This window comes from Syzygium oleosum, unplaced genomic scaffold (assembly GCF_021117445.2).
Source record: "Syzygium oleosum isolate NSW1041296 unplaced genomic scaffold, Sole_v2.1 Sole_v2.10, whole genome shotgun sequence".
Classification (NCBI taxonomy): domain Eukaryota; kingdom Viridiplantae; phylum Streptophyta; class Magnoliopsida; order Myrtales; family Myrtaceae; genus Syzygium; species Syzygium oleosum.
Window position 1 is genome coordinate 9,759,306 of NW_026607494.1, and position 26,237 is coordinate 9,785,542.

General features: G+C 38.5%; 3 protein-coding genes across 9 annotated transcripts; 2 read left to right on the plus strand and 1 right to left on the minus strand.

Annotated features, from left to right (window-relative positions):
• Window positions 1–359: 359 nt before the first annotated feature.
• Window positions 360–9,491, minus strand: LOC115685547 (transmembrane E3 ubiquitin-protein ligase FLY1-like). Its single transcript, XM_030610622.2, has 15 exons — window positions 8,751–9,491; window positions 7,095–7,167; window positions 6,718–6,845; window positions 6,420–6,535; window positions 5,886–5,946; window positions 4,438–4,504; window positions 4,275–4,352; window positions 3,587–3,744; window positions 3,446–3,505; window positions 3,264–3,357; window positions 2,790–2,957; window positions 1,960–2,288; window positions 1,177–1,293; window positions 943–1,093; window positions 360–576 (listed from the first exon to the last, which is right to left on the minus strand). Exons 1-14 carry the CDS (start codon window positions 8,886–8,888, stop codon window positions 992–994), a joined length of 1,689 nt encoding a protein of 562 aa, XP_030466482.1. The 5' UTR covers window positions 8,889–9,491; the 3' UTR covers window positions 360–576; window positions 943–991.
• Window positions 9,492–13,079: 3,588 nt separating this feature from the next.
• On the plus strand, window positions 13,080–14,039 carry LOC115685549 (early nodulin-like protein 3). Its single transcript, XM_030610623.2, has 2 exons — window positions 13,080–13,341; window positions 13,436–14,039. Exons 1-2 carry the CDS (start codon window positions 13,167–13,169, stop codon window positions 13,891–13,893), a joined length of 633 nt encoding a protein of 210 aa, XP_030466483.1. The 5' UTR covers window positions 13,080–13,166; the 3' UTR covers window positions 13,894–14,039.
• Window positions 14,040–19,327: 5,288 nt separating this feature from the next.
• LOC115685493 (dihydroorotase, mitochondrial) lies at window positions 19,328–26,202 on the plus strand. Of its 7 annotated transcripts, none has more exons than XM_030610565.2 (10): window positions 19,330–19,688; window positions 19,921–20,015; window positions 21,038–21,183; window positions 21,346–21,527; window positions 22,262–22,398; window positions 22,858–23,023; window positions 23,411–23,527; window positions 23,892–24,052; window positions 25,340–25,563; window positions 25,949–26,202. In XM_030610565.2, the coding sequence occupies exons 2-9, from the start codon at window positions 19,986–19,988 to the stop codon at window positions 25,529–25,531; spliced, it is 1,131 nt and encodes a 376-aa protein (XP_030466425.1). In that variant the 5' UTR covers window positions 19,330–19,688; window positions 19,921–19,985; the 3' UTR covers window positions 25,532–25,563; window positions 25,949–26,202. The 7 variants fall into 7 exon arrangements, with proteins under 7 accessions (XP_056171615.1, XP_030466425.1, XP_030466424.1 ...); XM_030610564.2 differs by having other exon boundaries at window positions 19,330–19,522; XM_030610566.2 differs by having other exon boundaries at window positions 19,331–19,688; window positions 20,999–21,183.
• Window positions 26,203–26,237: the final 35 nt, after the last annotated feature.

The window sequence follows — 26,237 nt, forward strand, 5'->3', positions numbered from 1 at the left end:
TTTTTCATTCCTTTACAAAGTTACTTAGCTTCAACAATCTCGTTCTAGTTAAGATGCATCTGAATCTAAAGGCAAATCAAATCAACCAGGCAAGAGCTGATTTTCAAGTAATTTGCCCAACTAATAATAACTTTTAAATTCTATTTGTTTCGCGAAAAATAAATAATTTAAAAAATACTTTCATTAAAAATGATTGCTTATATCACTTGTAATAATTAGTCAATAAAAAATATTTCATTATCAACAACAATTTATATCTAAGTATTTTCACGAATGATGAAATTTATTCCATTCAATCATACGAATAACATGAGGTTGAATGAAAATCGAGTACGTGATGATGATGCAGACACATGATATGATATTGAGAACTTTCCGCTTTGGTTGTGATTTCTGTACTTATTGAAATATACATTGTAAGGAGAGCAAAAAAAGAAGAAAGAATCGTGTCAGCTATTTGACTCTCTATAGTCTCTCTCTGATTTAGCATCTACTGCAGTTCGGAGCCGATTACATCATTCATATTACCACCTTCTCCAAAGATGGGCTACAAACAAAATGAGTTGCACCCGAAACCTGAAATCACAAAATACAAATATGCGATTTCAGTAAGAGATCATACAATCAAGAATCTTGGAAGATAAAGTTGAATGAAAGTTCCATCATCAAATTCAGAGATTTGTTTTGACGATGAAAGGCATTTCACTGAAAGATGTCTTCCCTAATACAGCACTTTTTAATTGAAAACCAGTGAGTATTTGCAAAATGTTGATTTAATTAACTTGCACAGAAGTGCAGAGAAAAGCGAGAAACCGAGAGAGAGTTTGTGAATTCCAAACTGAGAACTTCATCTAATTTTCGAAAATTCCTACTGCTATCTTTAGAATTTAGATCAGCCGATAATTGTCATTATTTAGATGGCACCAAATTACTGCGACTTACAAGTTGGCGATTGTGTTTGACGTTACATAATGTACAAGCCGAACAGTCCTCAGGCTGGCGGTAGTGGGCGTCGGCAGGTTGGGCATTCCATCTTTATGTCCATCCATCTTTGCAAGCAACCAGAATGAAAGAAATGGTCGCACGGAGTCACCTGCAAGAGAAATTTCAAACTGTCGTTAGCAAGAAGATGACACACAAAAGAAGATAAAACGACCCAAAGTTGCAGAAGTAAACCATGCAATCATTTGATCGCTGAGTTAGATCGATAGAAGTCATGCAAATGACACAGTCTGTACTGTGACTTGAATCCTGATCGAACCGCCTGTAGTAGCTATATTTCTCTGGCAAAATCTGCAAATTTGCACAAGGATGAGATCTCCATAATAGATGTGTAGTAGATGTGGAGCAGTTTCAGATAAAACAAATTCACGCTGATAGAATGAGGAGTTGACAATGACAACCTCCGTGCACCCGCAGTCGCACACAAGCAGGCATTCATAATTGAGGTTCATGAAATACTCTTCAGAAAACAAAATATCCTTGATGAAATCAATTTCTCTCCTTTACGGGTGTCGCTGAAAACTTCTAGAAAGTTCAGAGACAGTGCAAGCTAAATCCAGAAAGCACGTTGTTCCCATGAATCACCATAATAATAAAGTAATCAGACCCAATTGCTGAACAAATGCTTCAAATGCTCAGAGCGCAAATTCCAAATTTGAACAGTTAATTTTCGAGTGAAAGAATTTTAACGCGAGGCAAATAAGTAATCAGTTCTTCAGTTGGAAAAGTACAGCCTCAGTTCAGTGGAAATTTTGTTCATCAGGGCAATGCATGCCACATGGGAAATTCATTTTTCCCTTCAGCAACCCTATAATATTTCCCCAATGAAACATACAAATGCAAGACGAAATGCAGATCCTTCGAGACTCTCAGCAGTTATCAGAAACATCAAACAAGAGATTATGAGAAAATAAACTAGTAGGGTAGCCGCAGATGAAATTCATAAAGACATCCTACCTGACGAGGAATGAACCATCGTGACCCAAAATAATGCTGAAGAAGTAGAATAGATGCTTGGAGTCCAAGAAATACACCCAAGCATATGCACCAGCTTTTGTCAGGCTCAATCCGCATAAAGTTGTATGGGCAGCCAAAAATGTACAATGGGACTGCTAGACGAGTGACAGTCATGCCTAGGATATAATGAGGATGCAATGGTTTTCTTGAATCTCGGAGGACATTTGTAATTATTTGTGGTACCCAGAACGAGTAAATAAGGAGGAGGATGGGACGGATATAATTATGAAACTCGTACATGAGCAGAATGCCTCCCAGAAGGATCCCATCTGGAAAATCCCATAATTCATCAGTATAAAGGACACCACTAATCAAATCTATAAAAAATTGTAACGCACAAAAGTCAGTTGCAAAATTGTCACAGAAGTGAATTCGCTACTCGCTGCAAAATTGTCGGCGAAGTAAATTTGATACTCGCGCTACAAATAGGGTCCTCTTCCTTCATAATGAGATTTGACCTATTGACTCGGAACAGCAAATGGAAGGTGGAATAATAAAAACTGGTGCATCAGAAAGTGAACAATTCTCAGTCATTAATAGCATGTCGCAATGTGGAACAGATGCATTAAAGGTTCTTTAAATGTGGCTACTGTCATATCAGTTAACAAGCATTCCTTTTTGGACACACAGTTGCTCATCCAAACTATTCTTTCTAGTGACGAATAATACTACACCCTGACCTGAAAAAATCCTCAAATCACATTCATACCTTCAAAACCTTGAGTGGTACAAAAAGCATATCAGAAGTTTGTATTGATAGCAGTACTTACAGAAACGACTATACAACACCGAGAGCTCGCGCCTCATAGTTTCCCAACCCTCTCCGTTGTTCATAGGTCGACTTGCTTTCCATATGGCAAGAAGATACCTCATCTCGAAAATTGAGAAAACTACGAATTTGAAAAATGCCGCAGTTGCAAAAGCATTGAACAAGGACTCTGCATTTCCAAAAGAACATTTTAGGCCATGATCAAGCAAGAGTTAGTCATCATCCTATGTGTCCCTGATTTACTAAAACAGAACAAAAAACTGTACAGAGGAAGGTAACAGCTCAACGGAGAACTCATACTTCAATCTAAGTTTTCACAGAGCAGTCAGAAGAAGAGCTGCTTATTGGGGAGCACTGGGGAGTTAAACGTGTACTTGCTCTCATGAATCATGGACGACACCCAACTACTGGTGCAACGTCATTGCCTAAGAAAAAGCAAAACTGAGAAGCTACATGAATTGATGTCTTAACTTACCTACAAGAATCCCTGCCGTAAGATGTAAGAGGCAAAGATAAGCATCCATAATAGCTTGTTGCCCAATCATTATTATTGAGACCTTGGCAGCTCCCTAGTAGATATAGATAAATCAGTGCACTTAGTACAAAAATAAAGTGAAAGATGATGACAAATTTCTCTCAAAAAATGTGACTCCTCACCGATTGAGTATTGCCATGTTCCATTTGTCGAATTAGGAGGAGAACTTGAAGGAAAGACACCTGAGGCAAGTATGTTAAGGGAAGCACACGAAAGCTTCTAACAAATCATGATAAGGGGTACTGATCATACGAAAAGGATACAAATGTGACCATCAAGGTGTAATTCACTGCTTTGTTATAGTAAACCTCAATGTTTACAGAAGTAGCATTCAGTAGTAAGGGTGCAAAACAATCCCCATCATCATCCACTGAAGGACTCTCCATTAGACCTTCCATTTGATAATGATCATGTTCACCATCTACAGAAGGTGTGAAGAAATCAATGAGCACAAGGACGATGAAAATCGTAATACTCCCGATACATAGAAGCCTCAGAACATATCTATATCTCTTCTTCATAAGACTTCACCAGAAAGAAAGCAGAGGCAGACAAGAAATCATAAAATCTTCCAAGCTCACTGACCCTTTGTGAGCATTCATGGAGATATTGCATGGAGTAAGGAGATATGGTAAAATTAAAAATAATAGGACTCTTAAGTGTATCAAAATGGATCTCTCATAATCACTTCACTAGCAAGTGCCATCAACTGCCAACTAGAATCGAACATTGTTTATGTGTGGAATGAGTAGAACCACCACAAAAATTTGCATTTAAGCATTGATCATTTAATATCCCGAATAAAAGTTTGCAAGAGAGATGGTAATGAAATTGCACGTTTATGCTTCTTGATTATGTCTGTTTGTGGATGTTTCATAAAAAGTCTGCAAGAAATGTACTTTGAAATCCATTTTCGTAGATAAAAATATTAAGCTGAGAGAGCTCGCATACCATCTTGTTTGGAAGAAGCATGTGAGATTTGAGCTGCAAATTCGATGTTACAACGTTTCTCCACATCATAGATTGGAGCTGCATGTAATAGTATTCCCTCAAGAAATCGGAAAATCAAATAAAAAGAAATTCCATGAAAAGGTAAAAGGATAATGCTTATTACAATTCTTCCTTCTCCATATCTTTTTTCGTGGAGATTCTTGAAAAACCTGGGATGAGAAGACTCCAAGCTGCATCAGAATCAAAAGTTGCTGCTGTCAAACCCTCTTAAATAAGATGACAAAATGAGTAGAAGAATATAATTTGATAAGCATCATCAAAATATTAAAATTAGAGAAAGAGAGGATATTGGAACAACCAAAAGAATTGCTGCTCATGTTGGAAATGAGAATTTGAAGAGCTTTTGACTCGCATAACTTATCAGTTATCACCAGCGCAGACATACTAACAGTTCCCCATATTTAGAATCTAGTACCAGCAAAGACTCATCCCATTGATTCACATAACTTATCAGTTATCACCAGTGCAGACATACTCAGAGTTCCCAATATTTAGAATCTAGTACAAGCAACGACGCTCATCCCACTTGGTTCTGTTAGCAAGAAACAAAGAGTCAAACCTCAACTCAAGCATTTCCTTAAGACAAAGCAGCAATCAAATGGTCAGTGTATATTGTGAGGAACTATAGGTACTCGGAAATTTAATATGCATCTTGGCTGTTTTCGATCTTGGAGGAGGTAACTTTCTAATTGGGATGAAGATCATATTTATTCATTGCCTGCCAAGCACGGATCATCTCTCTCAAATCTTTCTACAGCCTGTTTGACTTTTACTTTGGAAGATAGAGAAAACGTCTAGCTTCCTCCGAAAGTTATTTGAAGGTTCAGGAAGCCACCAAAAGTTTCTGTTTTTCCGCAGGAAGCAGCATTAGGGTAAAATCTTGATTATTAGATGTTGCTTGCGTCAAGGGGCTAAGGAGACAATGGTTCATCTGTTGTTCCATTGCTCCTCTTGGTCAGGACATTTTTAGAACTTGGCAAGAGCATTTTTGAGCATTGAATGTATTAGACCCGAAGCTTAAGCTATTAGGTAGAGAAGAATAACATGTATACGACGTCTAGAAAAACCCCTTAGCAAAATGACGTGAGATATCTCAACACCTCTCACATGCAAACTGAATGAAGCACGGCACATGGGATTGACATGGGCAATAAGACTGTACAATCTAGCCAACATATATTGTTCCAATGGATTAGCAGACTACAGAACAATATGATGGATTGACAAGATATACAAATCCCTCTGCACATGATGTAACTGAAATCTAATTGAAAATCAGATATCAAATACATATTTTAACTACCCAAGCTAGATCAATGCCCCATAAAAAGAACCAAGCTAGATCTTGCATTTATTTATCTTTTATGTCCAGGAAGAGATAAGGTTCAGTATTCTAAACAATACAAAGCCGCGTCCCAGAAAAACAAAGCTGGAACCCAAACATACAACAAGTAACTTACACGAAAAACTGTCAAATTGTAAAGTCTAATAGAGAAACAGCTCATTTTGATAATTATAAAAATTAGAGGCAACATGAAGGGAAAAATTTACCAAATGATAAGGATTTGATAATATGTAATCATCATCCTGGCCAAACTCGCCCTCTTTTCCACTGCAAGATGGTAATACATAGAAGAAGTCAGAACTTAAAGTGATGAGATTGGATGCATGAGGAAAAAAGAAGAAGTAACTGATGAGCCTACTCTGCAAATGAAGTAACAAGTGCATACAAATGATTAACCAACATTTAACAAACAGGCAGGTAGGAAAAAATAAAAGCAAATTTCAGTTTTACAAAATTTTGATGAAAGAATAGGACAACTCTCAGGATATATATGATGAATGACCTGAATTTAATTTCAAACAAATGAAAAAGACCTCATTGAGGTCTAATCCAACCATGTGATCAGACAAATCATCTGCTACAGAATGAATTCATGACAGAATAATCTGGTTCAAAGATGTTCTTTAGTACAACAGTAAACACAGATGGATGAACATATATTCCAACAAGAAAGTCGACAACTTACAAAAAGCTGTGAGAGAATCTTAAGATGCAACAGTGACATAATGCACAAATTATACCTATTAGCTACCATTCGAAGCTGTCTAAATGGCCATATATATACACCTTCTATCCTGATTCGAGCGCCACCAACAGTCCGTTCCTTGTCAAAAACATCCTGAAAGATGATGACTCCCTAACACCACCAAAAGCAGTTAAAAGTATTATAAGCCAACAATCAAGAGGAAAAACAATCTGTTACTACTACACAGTATCTGCAAAAGTATCGAACAAATGCATACTTCCTGATGTCACAATGTAGCCAGAAAGTTGTGGAATGTCTAATATATACTCATGTTAATGTCTACTCCCCATTACCTGAATATAATGTACACCAGCTATTTTTGTTTGGGTACTAAGTAATTCAACAATAGAGTTGCCACTAGATCTCTTGAAATCTGGAAACCTCGAAGAGCTATTTGTGGAATCTAGAAATCTCCAGGTACCTGCAATAGTCATGTTTCCAGACACATTCATGCGCCCAATTAGATGAAGAGAAAAAACTATGAAACCAAAGGCTCAACACAGATCAATTAAAAGCAGAGGCAACAGGTCAGAGCACCAAACTTTCGTATTTGGAAATTCGGAATTACAAACTCTCCTAAAACTCCGAGTAAGGTAAAAAAAAAATCCATATTTTTTAGAAAATAATACAATGACAACAAGGTTGATCTAGCAAGAAAATAATTACAAACCTTTGTAAGTTCCGCTTATATTCCATTCACCGAGTGGACCCAATTCATTTTCATCTTTCCTAACAAACAAGCCCTGCAGGAAACTAAACAAGTCAGTATAGTCACCTTCCTGTACTTCCTAATTATGTATATGAAAACACAGGAAACATGTCATGCCATCAACTAGTTTTAACAGGATGTGGATTATTACAAAGCATCTGAACAGCATCAAGCAAAAAAAAAATGCTGTCAAGGGAATAGGCTCTATTATCAATTTGTTGTGCAAAGGCAACTTAACAACAAGAGCTACGACAACCAAGCCTTTTGTCTATAGGATGTTCTATGCGCTTTATTCAGGCTCTCCAAGAAGCCACTGGAATTATAGCATGGTCTCTGCTTTAAAATACTTGGAAAAGATTTTCAAGTTCACTGGTGTACAAGAGTGGATCAGGGAAGAGTGATGGGGATTTGGTATCAATGCATCATGTCTAACCTCTTTTTTGTGAGACAACTTCCTCAATTCTGTTTAGCTGCTCAAGGATGAGATGATTTAGCTACTTCGAACAATCTCTAGGGCAAATGAGGGTAGAGATTCCGATGTAAGGGAAGGTCAATGGCTATGAGCTGCACTCAACGCCAAACATTTTTTAGCTTAAAGATCCAGAAGTAGCTACATCTTTATTGAGGGCAATACGTCTTAAGGTGAAAAGTATTATGGAATGGAACTTTCGGGAAGAAATCCTTCAGAATTGACTAGTTTTACCAACCAAAGCAGGGAATTCAGTGTGAAAGTGTAATCTGAAAACATTTTAATGACGGATGACAGTTGATGATGCAGAGGGAGAACAAAGGGGTGCGTCAAAACAGAATCAAATGAATCAAGACTCCTCTGACACTGCAATTGTTCTGCCAAGCACCCTGGTGGACTAAGGGGTTCGATAGATAACATAGCTTCCAAAATTCAAAGCTTACTTTTTACCTTGGTTGCTCAGTTTCTTGATTTGTTCAGAGGGAGAGACTTTATTTTTGGTAACGAGAATTATTTTTGCACTGAAGTGCACCTGACCATCCAATCTAACACGTCACCTTAGCCCACTGATGGTAGAGACCCATGTACATGAACTGTACCTACTACTTACTATCCGTTCCCTCGTTATGGAAATTTGATAGGACAGCAAAACTGAGAACCTAAATGAATATAGTAAGCTCATTCTAGGATAATAGCCCCCAATCCCTGGCATCTCGTTCTCTCTTCAAATGTAAGATCAGATTCAAATTCAGCAGTATGTGAGACTTTACTAATACCTGACTGGACAACCTCCTCTCCACCTACACATTGTAATCCATCTTGAGAAAAGTTTGTTCGCCATGAGCTCACCCACAAAGCCTCATTAAAGAATCTTAAGCGCCCCCGCTATAAAGTCGCTCAACAATCACACTTGCAAACAAAATGCAAGATCAAAAACACTCCTCTCAACACACTGAAAACTCACTAAAATGCCACACGAACTCAATCAACAGTAAAGCCACAAGCACGAACCACCCATCAACCAATCAACCCAAACAATTCTTGATCATGACATCAAAACGCGAAGAGACTCCAACCTCAGTCTCAGCTAAACTGACGGATTCAATCACGCACTGGACATCCAAATCGACAAGGACCCGTCAACTAACCTCGTCGGCCCAAGACCGGCTCATCTCCCTCAACGGCCGCAAAGCCGCCACCGGGCGATAGAAGAGAATCCCCAGCCATAGTCCCAACTTTATCGCCTCGGAGCGCAAGAACCGCAGCTCCCTCCTCGCGGCGACCATGTCAGCAAAAGAACAAGAACAAGAACAACAAGACGACGAATTTTTCAATCGCGGGTCAACTGCGGTCGAACTCGAGCTCCGAATCGCGGCCTCGTTGACTGCTGCGATCACCCACCTCGTCGCGAGAAAACGATGCGAAGGCCATGGACCGAGAGGAGGGAAGAGGAGTTTAGGGAGAGGAGGGGTGGAGGGAGTGTTGCTTCGAGTGGAGTCAAACCACGAAACCCAACAGCCACCCGCACCAACAACAACTCCCCTCTCGACGACAACGCGTCAACACCCAATTCGGATGCCGATGGCGAGAGCTCAACGGCTTAATCCCCCAATGAAAAAGCTCCCGAATTTTAATACTATTCAAGAAACGAACAGCAACAGCGACGAGGGAGAGGGAGACGGAGCCGAAGCGAGGAAGCAACCCGCGACAGCGACCTCCACCAGAAGGGGATGATTCCGACCAGAAACCGAAGGAATCGAAGTGGGCAGGATCGAAATCGCGACACGCGACGAGGAATGGCTACTGGGTCGGATTCAGTCGCGGCTGCTCATCGCGCTGGACTGTTGGTAACGATGGAGGTCGGAGAGATCCGAAAAAGAAAAAAGGTGAAATTTTTTGGAGGTCCGAGGAGAGAGAGAGTAACGAGGCGGGACAAGGTCACGCGACGAAGGGCCCCGTGGGGCACACGCCCCGCTGGATGTCGACACGTGTCGTCACGACACGTGCGTGGAGCTCGCGCGGTTAGAATCTTGCGATTAATCCTAAGATTTCTTAACCCCGGCGATAAATCACGCGTTGAATCATCGTAATTCTCGCGGCCAAGGTGAAAAGTTGGAAATTTTCTTGGAATTTTCATGAACGTACGTCTCGAATTTGGCTCCCGTTTATTTTGCAAAAACTAAGCAATTTAAAAAATATTTTTTTTAAAAATAATAATTTATGAAAATATTTTTCATTCATTTATTTCTGTAAAAAATATAAACGATCAGTTTTTGAAAAATGTTATACAAATCAGTCATTTTTCGTAAAATAAATTGAGCTCTGCTGTGGAAGGAAATTTACGAATGCAAAGGTGATCAAACTTACGTTTAATTAGAACAAGTTATGATGATTGAGGAAAATTATTGACATATGGACTGGAAAGTTCTATACGTTGAAAATGAAATTTATGGTCAGTTAGATTTTTTACTAACAACAACACAAAAGGAATTTCCTATTAATTTATGTAGAATACCATTTTTTGTGGAATACTAAGAATTATAGCACCTAAAGATCTTACCACCACCAAAGAGAAATTACACCCTCTAAATAAAAAGTTAATAAAATGATGTTTTACTGATAAATTATGATTAATGAGGATAATTATTTATGCCGAAGAAATGCCATGAACCATTCGGTAAATTACTAACAATAGGAAAAGAAACCTACTATAAACATAGGTTGATTACTATTTTTTTTTGGAATATTACGAACTATAGAACTAATGGAACTTATGATGACCAAAAGAAAATTACGTCGCGTAAAGAAAAGTTATGAAATGATATGTGACGGATTAACCAGAACAAAAGCTCAAAAATAAAAATACATGACTAAACTACAAAATGCTCCAAAAAAATATTATTTGTTATATTCTCATTGAAATGTTAAGAAAATTCAGGTACGAGACTACTGGCGTAAACTAAATCCAACGTAGCTTTGTCCTTAGGCTTTTCCGTACGTGCATTCTTATCAAATTTGAAGGGTCGGTCTCTTACTTTATTTGCATAATTAGCATAATAATCCAAACATTAGTAAAGTAAATGGCATCTAATCCTAAAGCAGTTAGCACAAATAAATAAATCAATAATTGCGTCGAACCTCCCATATTTAATATATTAACATAAAGAACGTGGAAAGACATGTCCATTGAATTAGGCAATGACTTAAATTATTTATTATTTGTGTATCAAATTTCTTATATGACAGCTCAAATGGCCTAGGCAAATAATTCATACTAAATTAAAATAATACCATTCGACTCTGGCATGAAGTCCTCATCTTTGTTGCATGGATTTTTGCGAGCATCAAAATACAATTTTACTGATGGAAGTATAGAGTTACGTTGAAATAGAAATTAAATTCTGTTTTTGAGCATTTGAGTTTTTTTTTTCAACTTGCCTTATTTAAAATTTAAAAATAATAACATAATTATCGAGATTATTTGGTATTTTCCGTAGGGAAGTGATGGTTCCTCCATATAATCATGGTTTTACAAAGATAATTCCTAGCACTTTATATAATTGGTGAGATTAAACATTGAATTCAGCATTACAGTAAGTTTTTGAGTAAAGTTTTGAAGGAGTTTCAATATTATATCGAATTCAATAAGTCTCGAAGAAATTTTCACAATAAATTATACTTCACGAATAGTTAATAATAAAGTATGAATACAAGAGGGGAAAATTACTAATAAAGTCTTATACCTATTGCACTTGTGCCAATGTAATCCTAAACCTTTTCAATTATGTCAATTCAATCATAAACCTTTTGATAATTTGCCAATATAGTTATTCTGGCCAATTTTGATATGAAAGCCTTGACATGGCGGTTTAATCAGCGTCAGTTGTCTCATGTGGCGTGGCCAAATCGAGCGAGGATCGCCCTCATTGGCCAAAGGCGACTAGGCGGGCCTTTCTTTGGCGAGGGTTGCCGCACTGCAATAAAGGAAAAAAAAAGAAAAAAGAAAAGAAAAAAAGAAAAAAAAAATTAAATTTCAATACTTTTTAAAAAAATTGTAAAAATTGTTAATGTTAGTGTCGGTGCGTAAGACGGCCGGCATCCACATCAGTGATTTCTGGCCAAAATTGATCAGATAAACTATATTGGTAAATTGTCAAAAGATTAAAAACTAAATTGGCATAAGTGCAGTAAATTTAATATTTTTTTGGTAATTTTCCCAATACAAGAGCTATTCGTAATCACAAAGAATCAATGGCACATACTTTAAAAATAATCTTATATTATTAGTGATTTCAAAAAAGTTATATAAAAGATAAATATGTACCTAGGTGTTATTTCGACAAGAAAGATGAGATAAATAAACATTGGATTGTTATCTAATCAGCTTAGCTACATTTGGTAATTCTAACTAAGACTTCGCACCATTAAGGTGTTGCTTTGTCAAGAAATATCAGATAAATGGGTATTTGTTTGGCCTAATTGATAGAAAAATTATAAGCAATTACGATGAACTTTGTAAAGTGATCGAGACAAAATACCGTTCAACATTTAGCATATCCAATAATCAACTTGAGGTGTGTGTGTATATAGTCTTGAACCCGTTTTCCATGCACGGGCATCTTAGTAGTTGATGTACATGAATTTGCCAATTGCACCACCACCGTGGCACGATAATCATGATCAAATGACTACATAAATTGGATTAAACAATAGTGTTTCACCCACATCACTCTTTAACACCACCCTAGGGTATGACTGGAAAGAAGGTGGGAGTGTGTTGGGAAGCTTTCCTTCCAAGCCTTTCAAACACCTCACGCAATTGCCATGAAACACTTAGCTTCGCCTAGTTCATCGAGAAGATGTGACCCCCGGCTTTAGTTACGTTTAGGGAATTTAGTACCACCCTTCGATAATGTTAATGACAACATTAAAATTCCTCGATTTCGATTGTACCGTTGAAGGGTTCCCGAAACGGCTGGTTGGAAAAAATTGAGAATGTGGGTGCAATGAATTTCTTTAATTTATTGAGTCAAAAAAGGTCCGGAGAACAAAGGCTATAATGAAAACCCTAATAATGCGATTTCATTAGTGTTTTTTTTTTCAAAAAAACAATGAACTTTTTGTGGGGTGGCCGTTGAGTCATTGGCGAGCGCCCACGTGTCGAAATAAATAATTTTTTTTGTGGTCAAAGCGTCGAAATAATTAGGGGGGGAGGGGACAAAAAAAAATTAAAGGAGAAGAAGAGATAACGCATGCTATAGTTAATAAGGCGAGTAGAGGCCAAAGGTCTACCAAACGAGGATCCTCCTCCTCTTCTCTCCACGGCATTATCTTCGCATTTTTCTTGCATGCCTTTCGCTCTCAACGGTAACCTCACGAAAGATGGTATGAATCCTCCTCCTCTCTCAGCGCTCTCTCTCTATATATACATGTGTGCATCTCCTTCTCCTGCCATACCCCATCTTCACCAGTCACCAACTTGTTCATACTCTCTCTCTCTCTCTCTCTCTCTCTCTCTCTCTTTCTGTGTGTGTGTGTGAGCTAGCTTTGATCACCAGTCTGTAATGGAGTCTGCAAGATTAGTCGCGTTGTTGTTCGCGGCGGTGATGCTGTGGTTCGCAACTTGTTCTGAAGCCTGGCTGTTCCATGTGGGTGGCAAAGATGGCTGGGTGCAAAACCCTTCCGAGGGATACAATCACTGGGCTGAGAGGAACCGGTTCCAAGTCAACGACACTCTCTGTAATCTCTCACTTTCTCTCTCTATGTTAAGGGCTACATGTAATGTCATACGTTTTCTTGAATTTAGATGATGTTTGTCTGCTTGTTTTTGTAGTTTTCAAGTACGAAAAAGGGAACGACTCCGTCCTGCTGGTGACCAAGGACGCCTACAATTCCTGCGACACCAGCAATCCTCTCGTCTCCCTCACCGACGGCGGCTCCAGGTTCAGGTTCGACCGCTCCGGCCCCTTCTTCTTCATCAGTGGCATCGCCGACAGGTGCAATGCCGGCCAGAGGCTCATCGTGGTCGTCCTGGCCGTCCGGGACAAGACTCACAGCGGCGCCCCAACCCCGTCCCCGGTGCCTCCCGTGGCCCGACCTCCGGCTTCGCCGACTCCTCGGTCAGATGCCCCGGCGGGAACGCCGCCGCATCCGGCCGGTGCGGGCCCGTCGGATGCGGAGGCTCCCGTGCCGGCCCCGTCGCATTCCTCGGCTTCGAAAGTGGGGCTTCCTTGGGCGGGTGGCGTCGGTCTTATGATCGCTCTTGGAGTTAGTTTGCTTATTGGTAGCTAATTGAAGTTAAATTTGGCGTGGTTTGGCTCGGTTTAATTTATTCTTTTGGGCTGTTTAGCTAGAATTAGGGGTCTAAAGTCTTAAGGGTTTTCGTTTATATGAACGTTGTTATTTCATGTTCTTGATTAACAAATGACTTTTTCTTAGAGCCCCCAATAGATTACTCAAAAGAAGAAGAAAAACTCTTCAAGTATGAAGTTAAATTTAGAGCCTAAACTGTGAAACATCACAAAAGAAGCTCTGCGAATTATTTTCGATGCGGAAAATTCAGTCCCTTTGCTAAACAAATATTAGTTTTCGTCCTAATTAAAATTAAAGCACATTCGAAAATTTTAAAAGGGTTAGATTGCAATACAGATCGTCATTATTGGCATAATTCTCAAATTTAATTACTGCCAAATTCGGAATTAACTGACCCGGGAATTTCAGTAATTTTCTCCTACATTAATTTTTTTTCCCTCGCATCGAAGAATTACGAGCACAAAAATACCGGCCTCTTCACGTAATTATGTTGCCAAGAATGACTAATTACGCTGCTCTAATTAAATGTTAATTCAAGGTTAGGTTTCACGTGAAGTTTCGTCGTGGGTATTGGTGAAAGCTAAGGAAAGAACATGCACTAAGGGACACCCTCGACATCCTCGCCAATTGCGCAAGCAAGACCTTAGCACAGAGACAAGTGCTCGTGACTAGGCCACAACAAGCCGCAAATTGAGGCTTTTAACGCTTTTCCTAGGAGGACATTCCCATATCGTTCGAAATAGACAAGTTTCATAGCGTGCAGGTTAGTGTAAGGAATCCCATTCGCCCCCTAGCTTTCGTCTCTCGGTGTCAATGTCGGCCTGGCATGCTTTCGCCGTTGGTATTCTTAATTTCCGATCTCTACTCCTTTCACTACTCCTCCGAAAATTCCCTCTTCCCCGGCCATACTCCAGCTTGGTAGTTTCCACCGCCCGTCCAATGTTGAGCCCTAGCGTTTGACGGCGGACTTAAAAGCCACCAATAGAGTTCCAAACCAAAAATTGTATATGTCGAGTGAGTTTATCATGTGTTTGGTTCATCAGTTCTAACTCCCATTATTGGAATAGAACGAGTTAACAATATCGACATTGGCATTTAATTTATATGCAACTTCATGAAAAATAAAATTTTAGTTGAATTTTTCAAAAAAAAAAAGGTGTAGGATCCCCCTAAAGTTTGTATGTGGAAGCTTTTCATATTAAACTAATTGTTTCATCCTTGCATGCATTGGAACCTTGAACTCACAATCGATAGCGTCCGAGAAAGGGGGAAGCTTTCAGATTACGTGTGATCCTTCTAAGTCAACATAGACATGAGTCACTAAATACACATGAAATAACACATCGCATCTTTAACAGCACTAATGGACAGAAATGTGAAAACGGACTGGATTTGGAATCGATTGCAAGTTGGTGCTTTTTTACGAGATAGAAAAAGGTTTGGGCTGAAATGCTTGTGCTTTTCTACGTGATAAAAAAGAAAAGGTCTGTTCATTTCCAGGCTTACGTGGGCGTCGAATCCGAAGTGCAGGAACTTTGTTAACCACCTCTTGTCTTAAGCCAAGATGAGTTGGATTTGGGGTGATTTTGTGCAGACGATGAGGTTGCCGCAAATTGGGGAGGCAGTTACTTTTCTTCGATAATTGAATGAATAGATGTAGAGACTCCGGTCGAATGATAAATCAGAGCTAACAAGGTCTTCTGTAAGTAAAAATCATGATAAAAATTGGGAGGATTATAAGAAAAAGTCCTAAATCTATTGCAATGGTGCAAATTCAATTATAAACCTTTATTTTTCACTAATTGAGTCATAAATCTTTTGTATTTGTGTTAATTTGATCCATCCGGTCAATTTTGGCCGGCCATTGCTGACGTGGCACGATCGGTGGTGATGTGGTGCGGCCAACGCCGACGTGGACAATTTTAAATAATATTTTAATATTTTTTCAAATTTTTAATTATATTTTCTTTTTTCCTTTCCTTTTGTTTTTTTCTTCCTTCTTCCTTTGGCTAGTTACCAGACCAAGGCAACCAGCCATAGGTGAGGGCCGGTGAGGTCGACCTCATCAGTGGCTAGGTGAGCTTGCCCTCACCCAAAGACGGTGGGGTTGACCTCGCCGACAAGAGGAAGAAGGAAGATAAAAAAAGAAAGAAAAGAAAAAAAATAAAAATATTATTAAAAATTGTCCACGTCGGCGCCTGCCGTGTCACGTTAGCATTGGTCGTGCCACGTTAGCGCCGGTCGTGCCACCTTAGCGCCGATTGACCAAAATTGACTGAATGGACTAAATTGGTATAAATGCAAAATGTTTAGGACTCAGTTAGAAAAAAAAAGTTTAGAACTAAATTAGCATAATTGCAATAGATTTATGACTTTTTTAGTAATTTCCTGCCTTAAATTGTACAAAGAGAACTTTTAGTTAATTAAGCTTATTTTCATGGATCGAAGATATAAAATTGTATTAAGTTGATGTCGGATGTCGCCCAACTGACAATGTCTCTGTTATTTCTAAACCTAATCTCAGTGTTTAATGTAATGAAACTCGAAGATTTAGATAAATAATTAACACTCTTTATCAAGTGATTTGCCATAAGCATAAGATATTAAGTGGATCCATTTATAGGTTGTATCAATCCAACATCTTTAGATTATATCTTGTATTTCTTGTTCCACATCCTTAGAAAGTAGAATTCTTCCTTCCTCAGGCAATTTTCAATTTGTAGAGATTCATCAGTAATTTTAATTGATCGTTTCACCTTGGGGCGCCTTCGGATCCGCATCCAAACATTGTATTGCTAACTTAGTAAGGCTGTGTTTGGTTCAGCTTTTCTAAAAGGCCTCCAAAGCCCCTTAGGTAAAATTTGGGGTAATTTGACAAATTTTTTTGAGACTCCTTTGGCCAAATGTTGGTCTTGGCAAAGCTGAAAGTTCAAGGGAGATTGCCTTGGGCTTTCTGATTCCATCATAATGTCTGAAATAAGGTTCGATCTCAAGTATGCGGTGCACTGGTGAAAACCTGGGCCTTTCAGATCTGCTCTGCTTCCTTGATTTTATACTCACCTCTTAGCCCGTTCACAAATGAAAGGCCCAATGTTTATTCTGTCGTCCTCTGTATACACTCTCTTGGTTATTAATCCAAACAGGATGACATCATAGACAAAAACATGAGATTTTTCTGACCATCTTCCTGATAATAATCAAAAGGAACACAGAACACTACAAGAAAACATCAACAAAGGTCAATCAACAGGAAAAGGAGGGAATTTGACAAGAGAATCACTTGCAGCTTCATCAGTCCACCATCAGACTGTTTTGAAGCCCTGTGCTTCCCGTGAAATATGGACCTTAGAACACGCACAAAAAAACGTGTTGCAAGTCTCTCGAGTTCGAGCATATCATCGAGTTGGCCATGGCCGTCTTATTTGTGGCCCTATCTTGCAAGATGATGAGACGAGCCATTTTGAGATTTTGAAAGAGGTTTGAAGTACTAATCACTTCTATTCAGAGGCTTTGCCTCCGCAGCTATATGGACCCGACTAGTTTTCATGCTTATGGTTCAGGTTGTAAGGTCCTTAGGGTTCTTCTGCAGTGTAAGGTCCGTAGAAACTCAAAACATGCAACTGTCTGCTCTTTACATAAAAATAGCTAGAATCTAGACTCTGAAAGGACCTAAAGTTTCCAAGCGATAACAGCAAGTTTCGATCTTCTTTCTTTGTTATTACAACAATGAATTCCCATCGAGCTGATATTGGAACAAAAGCAGAGTTGAACGCACCAAAATCTTAAAAAAAAAACAATGATTTATTGTTACTTTATTATTGGAATAACTGTGAAATCCTAGATAATTTTTGTTTTCGAACTCCTGAAACCTGAAATAATTACAAAGATAGGTGGAAAAACAAGTTCAAATTATAGTAAAGCATGTTTATTCATTGGTAAAAGTTCACTTTTTAACTGATAAAACAGAGTATGAGGATAACAGATGAGGTTATGTTGTGTTAAGATTTTGTAGAGTGTCGACAGGATCGAGGTTATCAACGCTGCCCCGTGTTTCGTCTCTCTAGCCGAATCCAAGCAATCCATACATCTTCAAATAGAGCATTGCCCTCTGAGCTTGAAGCGCTCGGATCACATCTAGACAAATAGAAGAAGGAGGGCTACGAGCAATGACAAGAAATGTGCGCCATGGTGGAAAAATAAAGATAACATATGTCTCCAGACAAATCAATTACAGTAAAACCTATAGAAACACGTATGGATATCAGGTAACTAATCTCCCAAATATTGGGTGCTCGTCATTAAAACAGGTGGAATATTTCACGAATTGGACCGAGTAGCAGAAAAAATGCTTATCCCTATAGAAACTTAAGTAAAGAGGTCTTTGGGAAATAAAAAAATAACCGCAAGTTTTTCTTTCATACAGTATAGATATTATATATAATAAAGAAAATGCTCCCTGTCAAATGGATAGATTCACATAATCGAATTTGAATATTTTTCAAAAATAATATTTTGAATTGGATTGTCTAATCCCATCTCGTTATTAATTCCTTGTTGGATTTCACCATACCCTTGAAATATGCTCGCCATCCACACGTATCATCATCATGCACAAGAACGCCTCTGCTGACGATCCTTTCACTCCGCCGGCATCCGTTTCCTCGAACAACGTGGATATATTTAGAGGTGAGCATGATTTCAGGATAGACCCTGAAACTTGAGAATCTGACCAATAGAAACTTATAAGTTCTAGGTTCCATAGTATGCGGCCTAGGTTCTAGGTTCTAGGTAAGTGGAACCTGGAATCTGAATAAGTTTTTTGTGTTTTTTCTTGATTTATGTCTTCGTGTAATCCTGCGGTGTTTTATGGCATTAGATGATGAGTATATAATCTAGAACTACTAATTTGAGCTTTCATTTTATGACTTGTTAATGTTTCATATTTTTCGTGCATCTAAATATGAGTTGTGGTCAGTGAATCATAGTAGTAAATGGTGGTCATTAAATGTGATGATTTACTGTAATTGTTCAATTAATAATACATGTGAAATTTGGATAGACCTTGGAACCGATCCTAGAACCTGTGATAGGGTAGGTTCCAGATTCCAAAATATGAGGAATCTATTCTCATGGGTGGAATATGGAATCGCTCATCCTTAATATTGATTAACGCAATACCTTTTCATTTTAATTATATTTATTTAAATCGTAATGCCAGAAAAACTAGTATTTTATATTTTCTTTGATGAATGATAAGCTTGTTCAGTATTTTTGCGTTCATTTTTGTTTTGTTTAACTAAAAATGAAATTTTAAAAAAAAATCTGTTAGATCCTGAAACCTATCCGGATTCCAAGTTCTAGATTTCTATGAGCAGTTACAGGTTCCAAAAATGAGAAATCCTCGGATTCCAGGTTTAAGGTGAAACAACTTGAAACCGCTTACGTCCTAAGTATATCAACCGCCGATGTCGACTGGAGGGTGAGCTGAGGATCCGCAGAATTTGATTCCCATCACCAGTGGCTCTTCCGTTCGCTTTCAGCTGGGCTCGCGTGCGCCTTCTCCTGTGCGAATCCGAACGCAACTGAGGCGTTCGGTTGAAGCAAGAGTGTGAGTCTCGACTCGGACTTCGCTCGTTCCACTGCCTCGTTTTTCTCTTTTGGGTCCTCCTCTTGCCCTGTTCTTTTGCGTGCTTGCGCGAGTGGGGGAAATGGGCATATGATACGTTGCGCTATGATGCTGTTGGTTGCGCGACTGGGCTATCTTTGTTCACTCGGTACGTGCACTTGTGCAGTTGCACGCCACGTGCTTGAAATTATTCCGCTGAGAAAGGTTGTGAATGTGGGTTCTGCCTAAGAAGGGCATTGCAAGCGACTTATGCTATTTCCATGCGTGGGTCTGTTTAATGTATAGCTTTTGATGTGGGTTTGTGCTGTTCTGCGAGATTCAGTTTGCTTTCGATGCGGTAGTCTGGTTTGCACCCTAATATACATATTTCTTGTTTCTAGGAATTTCGGTTGGAGCTTTCCTAACGTCTCAAATTCTGAAGAGGCTATAGTTCGGCAGCGTTGGAATGATAAAGACACTGTACCTACCATGCTATGTAGGCACAACTCCTCCCCTGTAGAACATACTTCGTTCTTTGTATGGTCTTTATGCAAAATACCGTGATTGCTGTTAGGAATGTACTTCAGTGAATACAGAGGATTTATTCTAAGTTGCCAATTCTCTCTTGATGGCATTAATCCCCGTCCTTTTGCTCAAAATTCAAAGTCGTCCTCCTACTTTTTTTTTTCCGAAAATGTCCTTGTACTTTTAAAAATGGTTGACCAATAGTCCTTCCATTTATTTGTTCATAATAGGTACTTTTTTTGTGACCGTCAGCGGAACAGTTCTGGGATGAACGCTGAACCATTTTAAAAAGTAGGACTATTTTGAACAAAGAAAAAGTAGAGGGGTGATTTTGAATACCCTGCCAGTGTACAGGGATCACTGGCGACATTATCCTTGATAATATGCTTAATTTCCATTTCTTGAATCCAGAGTCCAAAGTTTATACTTGCTTGTTGACTTGTTCACATGACGGTTTTCTTCACCTTTACCTCGACGTTAGGTTCAAATGCTATTTAGCTTCGATTTGATACTACAGCTGAGTATTTCATTGAGCTAAATGCAGTTGAATGTGTGTTCTTCCACCCACTATTGCCTGACTACAATTGATGAGCTTGAAATTTCTTTGTTGCTTTCATTCTGAATAGATGGCTTTTTAATTTTGAAGCTACTTGATGATATTTTGTTGGGCGATAGCTACTTAATGATGGAAGTTATACGTGTAAATGGCTACATGTTAGAGTGATCAACTGGATCAGTAAAATGTCATGCGAAGTGTATTGAGTACATGCTTTAGAGGTCATTCATCGGATTTCTGAATTTTATGGTATAAGAATTTTTTCTTTTATTGTAACTTATAAGCATTTCATGGCATTAGAATTGACTTCAAACTTTAATTCTAGTTCATTTTGAACCTCACTGCTAATTCTGCTATTTCAAGCTTCCTTACGGACCTACACATTTATTTCTTTTTAGGTTGTCCTGAATTTATGAAGATATTCACATGCATCATAGGTGCTGAAGTTCAATTCGGCTAAAATTGAAGGGCATTATCTGTCAAAATCAAAAGGAACCAAGATGGAGTTGACTCTAACGCAGCCTGATGATTGGCACCTTCACCTTCGTGATGGGAGTCTTCTTGATGCTGTTCTCCCTCACAGGTCATCTATTTTTAGCTATATTTCTTTGGTGGATTAGCAAAAATCGTATGCATATGTTCTCCAGTCAATAAAAAAGTATTGCACGATGGGAGGTGTCCCCGGATCTTTTGAGCTAGCTGCCTGATGTCACCTTCTTGTGTCTGGAATTTTCTATGTCTCCAGTGCGAGTCATTTTGGAAGGGCTATAGTGATGCCAAATTTGAGGCCTCCTGTCACTACCACATCTGCTGCAGTGGCCTATCGGGAATCCATCACGAGAGCATTGCCAGCCAGCAGCAACTTTACCCCTCTCATGACACTTTACTTGACGGATTCCACAAAACCTGATGAGATCAAACTAGCCCGTAAGTTACACATTGCATCCAGATTCAGAGCAGCTCCTCATTTCTAATTGAAGCTATATATGTACACTATTTGACTTGAAGTTTTCTCTGCTCTACTATCTAAGAGATTTGAAGTTTATTGAGGATGTCATGCTCATGACCATTGTAGTTAACCCTGTTTGGTCTTTGTTATTTGAGTTTCTCATGACACTGGATTATGATTCAAGTTGAGCATGATCAAGTAATCAATTTTTTTTTTTATTAATTTGCTTGTTGAAATTTTTTTTTCCTAATGTAAGTTTGTACAATTTTGATGAAGAAACTATTTGCCTGCTTTTAATTAGTAAGATGATAAAAAGGCAAATTAGTCAGAGGCTGATAGATTTCTATAATGCAATACAGGTAGAGTGCACTCGTGAAAGTTGATTTTTGGTACTTGTTGAGCTTGTCTTGGTTGGCAACTTAATGGAATTGAGTTATTTGGTTTGCCAAGCATAAATAATTTTTTTCTGACGGTTTTGTCCTTTTGATAGCTCCTATCCTTTTCTCTTCCATCTTTTTCACGATTGAGAGGATTCCTTTCTGCAATATCTCTTTGCTAGCAGTTTCATTGACGTTCAGAGTTCAGAATATAATTTTACAGAAGATAAAAGAGTGTCATTTGCTTCTTCTCTCTCTTTTCTTTTTTTTGGAGTTAAATTTGTTATTCTTTAGTGTTATTCCATAGGCAGTGATGATACTAATTGCATAAGCAGGACAGAGTGGTGCTGTGTTTGCAGTAAAGCTGTACCCAGCTGGTGCTACTACAAATTCTCAGGATGGTGTTACCGATCTTCTAGGAAAGTGCCTTCCTGTCCTTGAGGAAATGGTCAAGCAAGACATACCTTTGCTGGTAACTTGTTTATTCAAAATCAATGGTTGTTAGCTCTATTGCCGTGACTTTCTCATCAAGATTTCGGGCTTGTTACACATAATGGATTGTAGTGTGGTATGCCTGCTGCAAATTAAACTGGAGAATGATCAAGTTTTAAGAGAACTAAACATTTTATCATGTCTTTGGAAGAGGAACAGTGAGAGCTAATGTGAGATTAGGTGAAATCTGACATAATATTATACGGTTTGGTAGTTTTATGTATTGGTCATTTGTATCCAAAGGTCCTTTCTTTGTTAAGGTTTATGCTGCTTCTTGGATGAAAATGCTGTAGGGATTGTTAAATTAATGGGCGCCTTTTCTATCCATGTTTTTAGTAAGTCGTTATACAATATGCCTTTTTACACCTTTCATTATGGTGGTACATTGACTAGACAAGTTGCCATTCTCGCTTAGAAATGCTTTGGATGCTACTTGCAGGTCCATGGGGAGGTTACAGATGCTGCTGTGGACATTTTTGATCGGGAAAAGGTCTTTATTGAAACTGTTTTGCAGCCTTTAATCCACAAACTTCCACAGCTGAAGATCGTGATGGAGCACATCACAACATCTGATGCTGTTAGATTTGTTGAGTCTAGCAAAGAAGGTACAATGCCAATTTATGGCAGGTTACATACTAGGCAATCTCTTCACTATCAGTATTAGTATAAATTACAAGTTACGACTATGAAAGAGATTGCTCCAATATATAGTAGGAGTCTAGGGCATACAGAGTTATAATGGAAATTACATGTATGCCGTTAGCAGTGGTATTTTTTTCTTTGCTTTAACGTGAAGATCACATATATGCCATCAGCATTAAAAGGCTCACTGCTTTAATATTACTTTCCTTTATCAGACTTGAATAATCTCCCACTTGGAGGCTGATGTTCAAAACAGCAACCTTTTACTTTACCCCCAGCCCTCTCCTGACAAAAAAATATAAAGAACTGAAGAATAAGAGAGTGAAATCTGAATCTGTATAATTTTTCAGGATTTATAGCGGCTACAGTTACTCCACAGCATCTTCTCTTGAATAGGAACTCTATATTCCAGGGAGGATTGCAGCCACATAATTACTGCCTTCCTGTACTAAAAAGAGAGACGCACAGTAAGTGAATATTTTTATATGCTGCTGCTGCTACCATATAACTTCACCGATCTCTTACCTTTTGGTCTTGCTTAGCAATCTTAAGTAGCCTTGACATTTAATGATGGGCTACACGCTGGTTTGAAATTCAAAGTCTGATAGGCCTATTGAAGTATATTAATTGCTGAGCGATCTTCCCTTCCTGAATTTGCATCAATTACAGATCATGCTCAAAATCCCCAAATCATGTGTAGTTCTTCGTTCTGATCGATACTGGCATGAGCTTTTGCAGAGCAGTGTGCTTAAGCTTATTTGTTTTCCCAAATTTTATATTTAGAAAACTTATTTTCTTGAGATTCACTTGGTTATGTTTGATTCCATCTAGGACAGGCTATCGTGGCAGCTGTGACTAGTGGAAGTAAAAAATTCTTCCTAGGAACTGATAGTGCTCCCCACGAGAAACGAAGGAAGGAGTGTCCTTGTGGATGTGCTGGTATCTACAATGCTCCAGTTGCTTTGTCGCTTTATGCTAAGGTCTTTGAAGAGGTACTTTCCCATCTTTCTAATGTTGATCGGAGTACTCATGTGCTTTGCGTGCCCTTAGAATGATGTTTCGTTTGTGATGTGGATGCTGCTAAGAATATCCTTATTGATATTTGACCTCTCATAATTTTCTTTCAGTCATATTACAGCCTATGACGGAAAAAAGAAGAAGAGGATTTGGTCTTGCTCCTTTTGTATGATGATTTGTAAAGCTAGGATATTGTCTAATGTGAAATTTTTTGCTTCTAGCTGGTATCAGTTTGATACATCTCAGCCTTTTGATTTGTTTGTGAGATTTCATATCATTCTTGAATATAAACTCCTTGAAGGATGTCATAGTAAATTTTGCTGTTGACATGTGAAAGTCTTCAAGCTTGTTTATCAAAAATAATTTGGTTGCTGAAAATTAAAGATCTCTATAATTCCAACTGCTACATTAATCAGATTTAATACTTATATTGTACTTCTATCAGTCGAAGGTCTCAGGTCAGGTTAGATACACTAAAATCAGCAACGCTACATGCACCTATTCTCCAATGCCATATAATTTAAGAGTAGTTATTCGATTGAAGAAAGTAGGAGAAAAAACATAAGCAGTGTAACTGAGAATGTTTGCATTGTGTTCATGTCTGGAACTTTTCTGTAGCACAGCCATATGCACTTCCTAGTTGAAGTCCTGGCTTGTCCTTGTAGCTTGCAGGAATAGTTATTTCTTCTGTAAAAGTATTAGAATCTGAAGATAGAAGAAGAGAGGAAGGACACAATGACTATATATTTACTCAAAGACTTGATGATCTATCGCATAAGAGCTCTATTTATAGAGCATTGAGAGAAAACCCTAATTACCTCATTTTATACTTACCTAACAACTGATTCATAAAATCACTAATTATATGTTAACCTTTTGAATCTCAGTTGGCAAGCTTAGCCTGAGCTAGTGTTTTAATATTATGTTGGTGTGTCATTTCACTGGATCTGGCCATTGAAAGAAAGCCTTCTCTTATCTGGTCCATATGTTAGCAGTATTATATTGAAGCTGTTCTCTACTCGAATCAATTTTCTCCTAGTAGGTATTGAGGATTAAAAGATGCATGTTACCCTTAAATTCGATAGTCTGGTGCTGAAATTCATATGGATTTGGTCAACTTGTGTTTAGGTCCATACATTCTCTGTCTTGTTGATGGACACATCATTAATCTTTGTGATCAAATTATTTGGCATTGGTTTTTGCTACCTAAATGGTAACATATGCGAATAAGTATATGGCTGATAGCAGTTCCGTATTGATAGGCAGGGGCACTTGACAAGCTAGAAGCCTTTACTAGCTTTAACGGACCAGATTTCTATGGGCTTCCGAGGAACAAATCGAAGATTACTTTAAAAAAGAATCCATGGGTTGTCCCAGAATCTTTCTCCTTTGCATTTGGCGAGATCATCCCAATGTTCGCGGGAAAAACACTTGAATGGCAACTACTTCTTTAAATAACAAGATATGTTATAGTGGATAGTCCCAGGTACCTTTCCTGGTTAATTTATCTTACTGTTGCAAGGTGCATCTATTTCTGTTTGTAAGTTAACACTTGTAACAATTAAATAATGTGTATTTGACACGGCTTGGATAATGTGTGTGGGTGTGTTTGCTGTTGTGTGGGTGGGTAGGAGTGGACCTTCATGTGCGGTTGTGTGTGCATGTGTTCATCTGCTCATGTACCGTGTGGATGTGCATGCCGAGGTCCGTATTCATGAATAAGCATTTGTGGATGCACCTTTATTTTTGCACATGGCATCGTCACTGAGTTTCCTTCTTTATTCAATGTGACAATGTTAATCCATGTTAATTCATTCTTAGTTTACCCAATTAGCATGTCCTATCTGATTTCAGCTTTGTTTTTGTTTCAGGCAAGGGCTTTTGCACGTCAGAACACAGGCTTCGTAGACCTAAAGAAGAAACCTTTCGACATTGATGAAATGACCCGGATTGTCCTGGACGAGGTCTCTACCCTTCGTTACTCAATAAATATCAAGCTTCTAAACAGATGTAAAAACCATGCTTGTGTTGTTTTCTTCATTATGTGCTCTGGTTCGGAGAATTTGAATCAGATTTGGTGTATCCACATGTTACTTTGCTAGATGCAAACTTCTGACTTTCAAATTACTAACGCGTGAAATTCAACGCGCCATGGCTTCG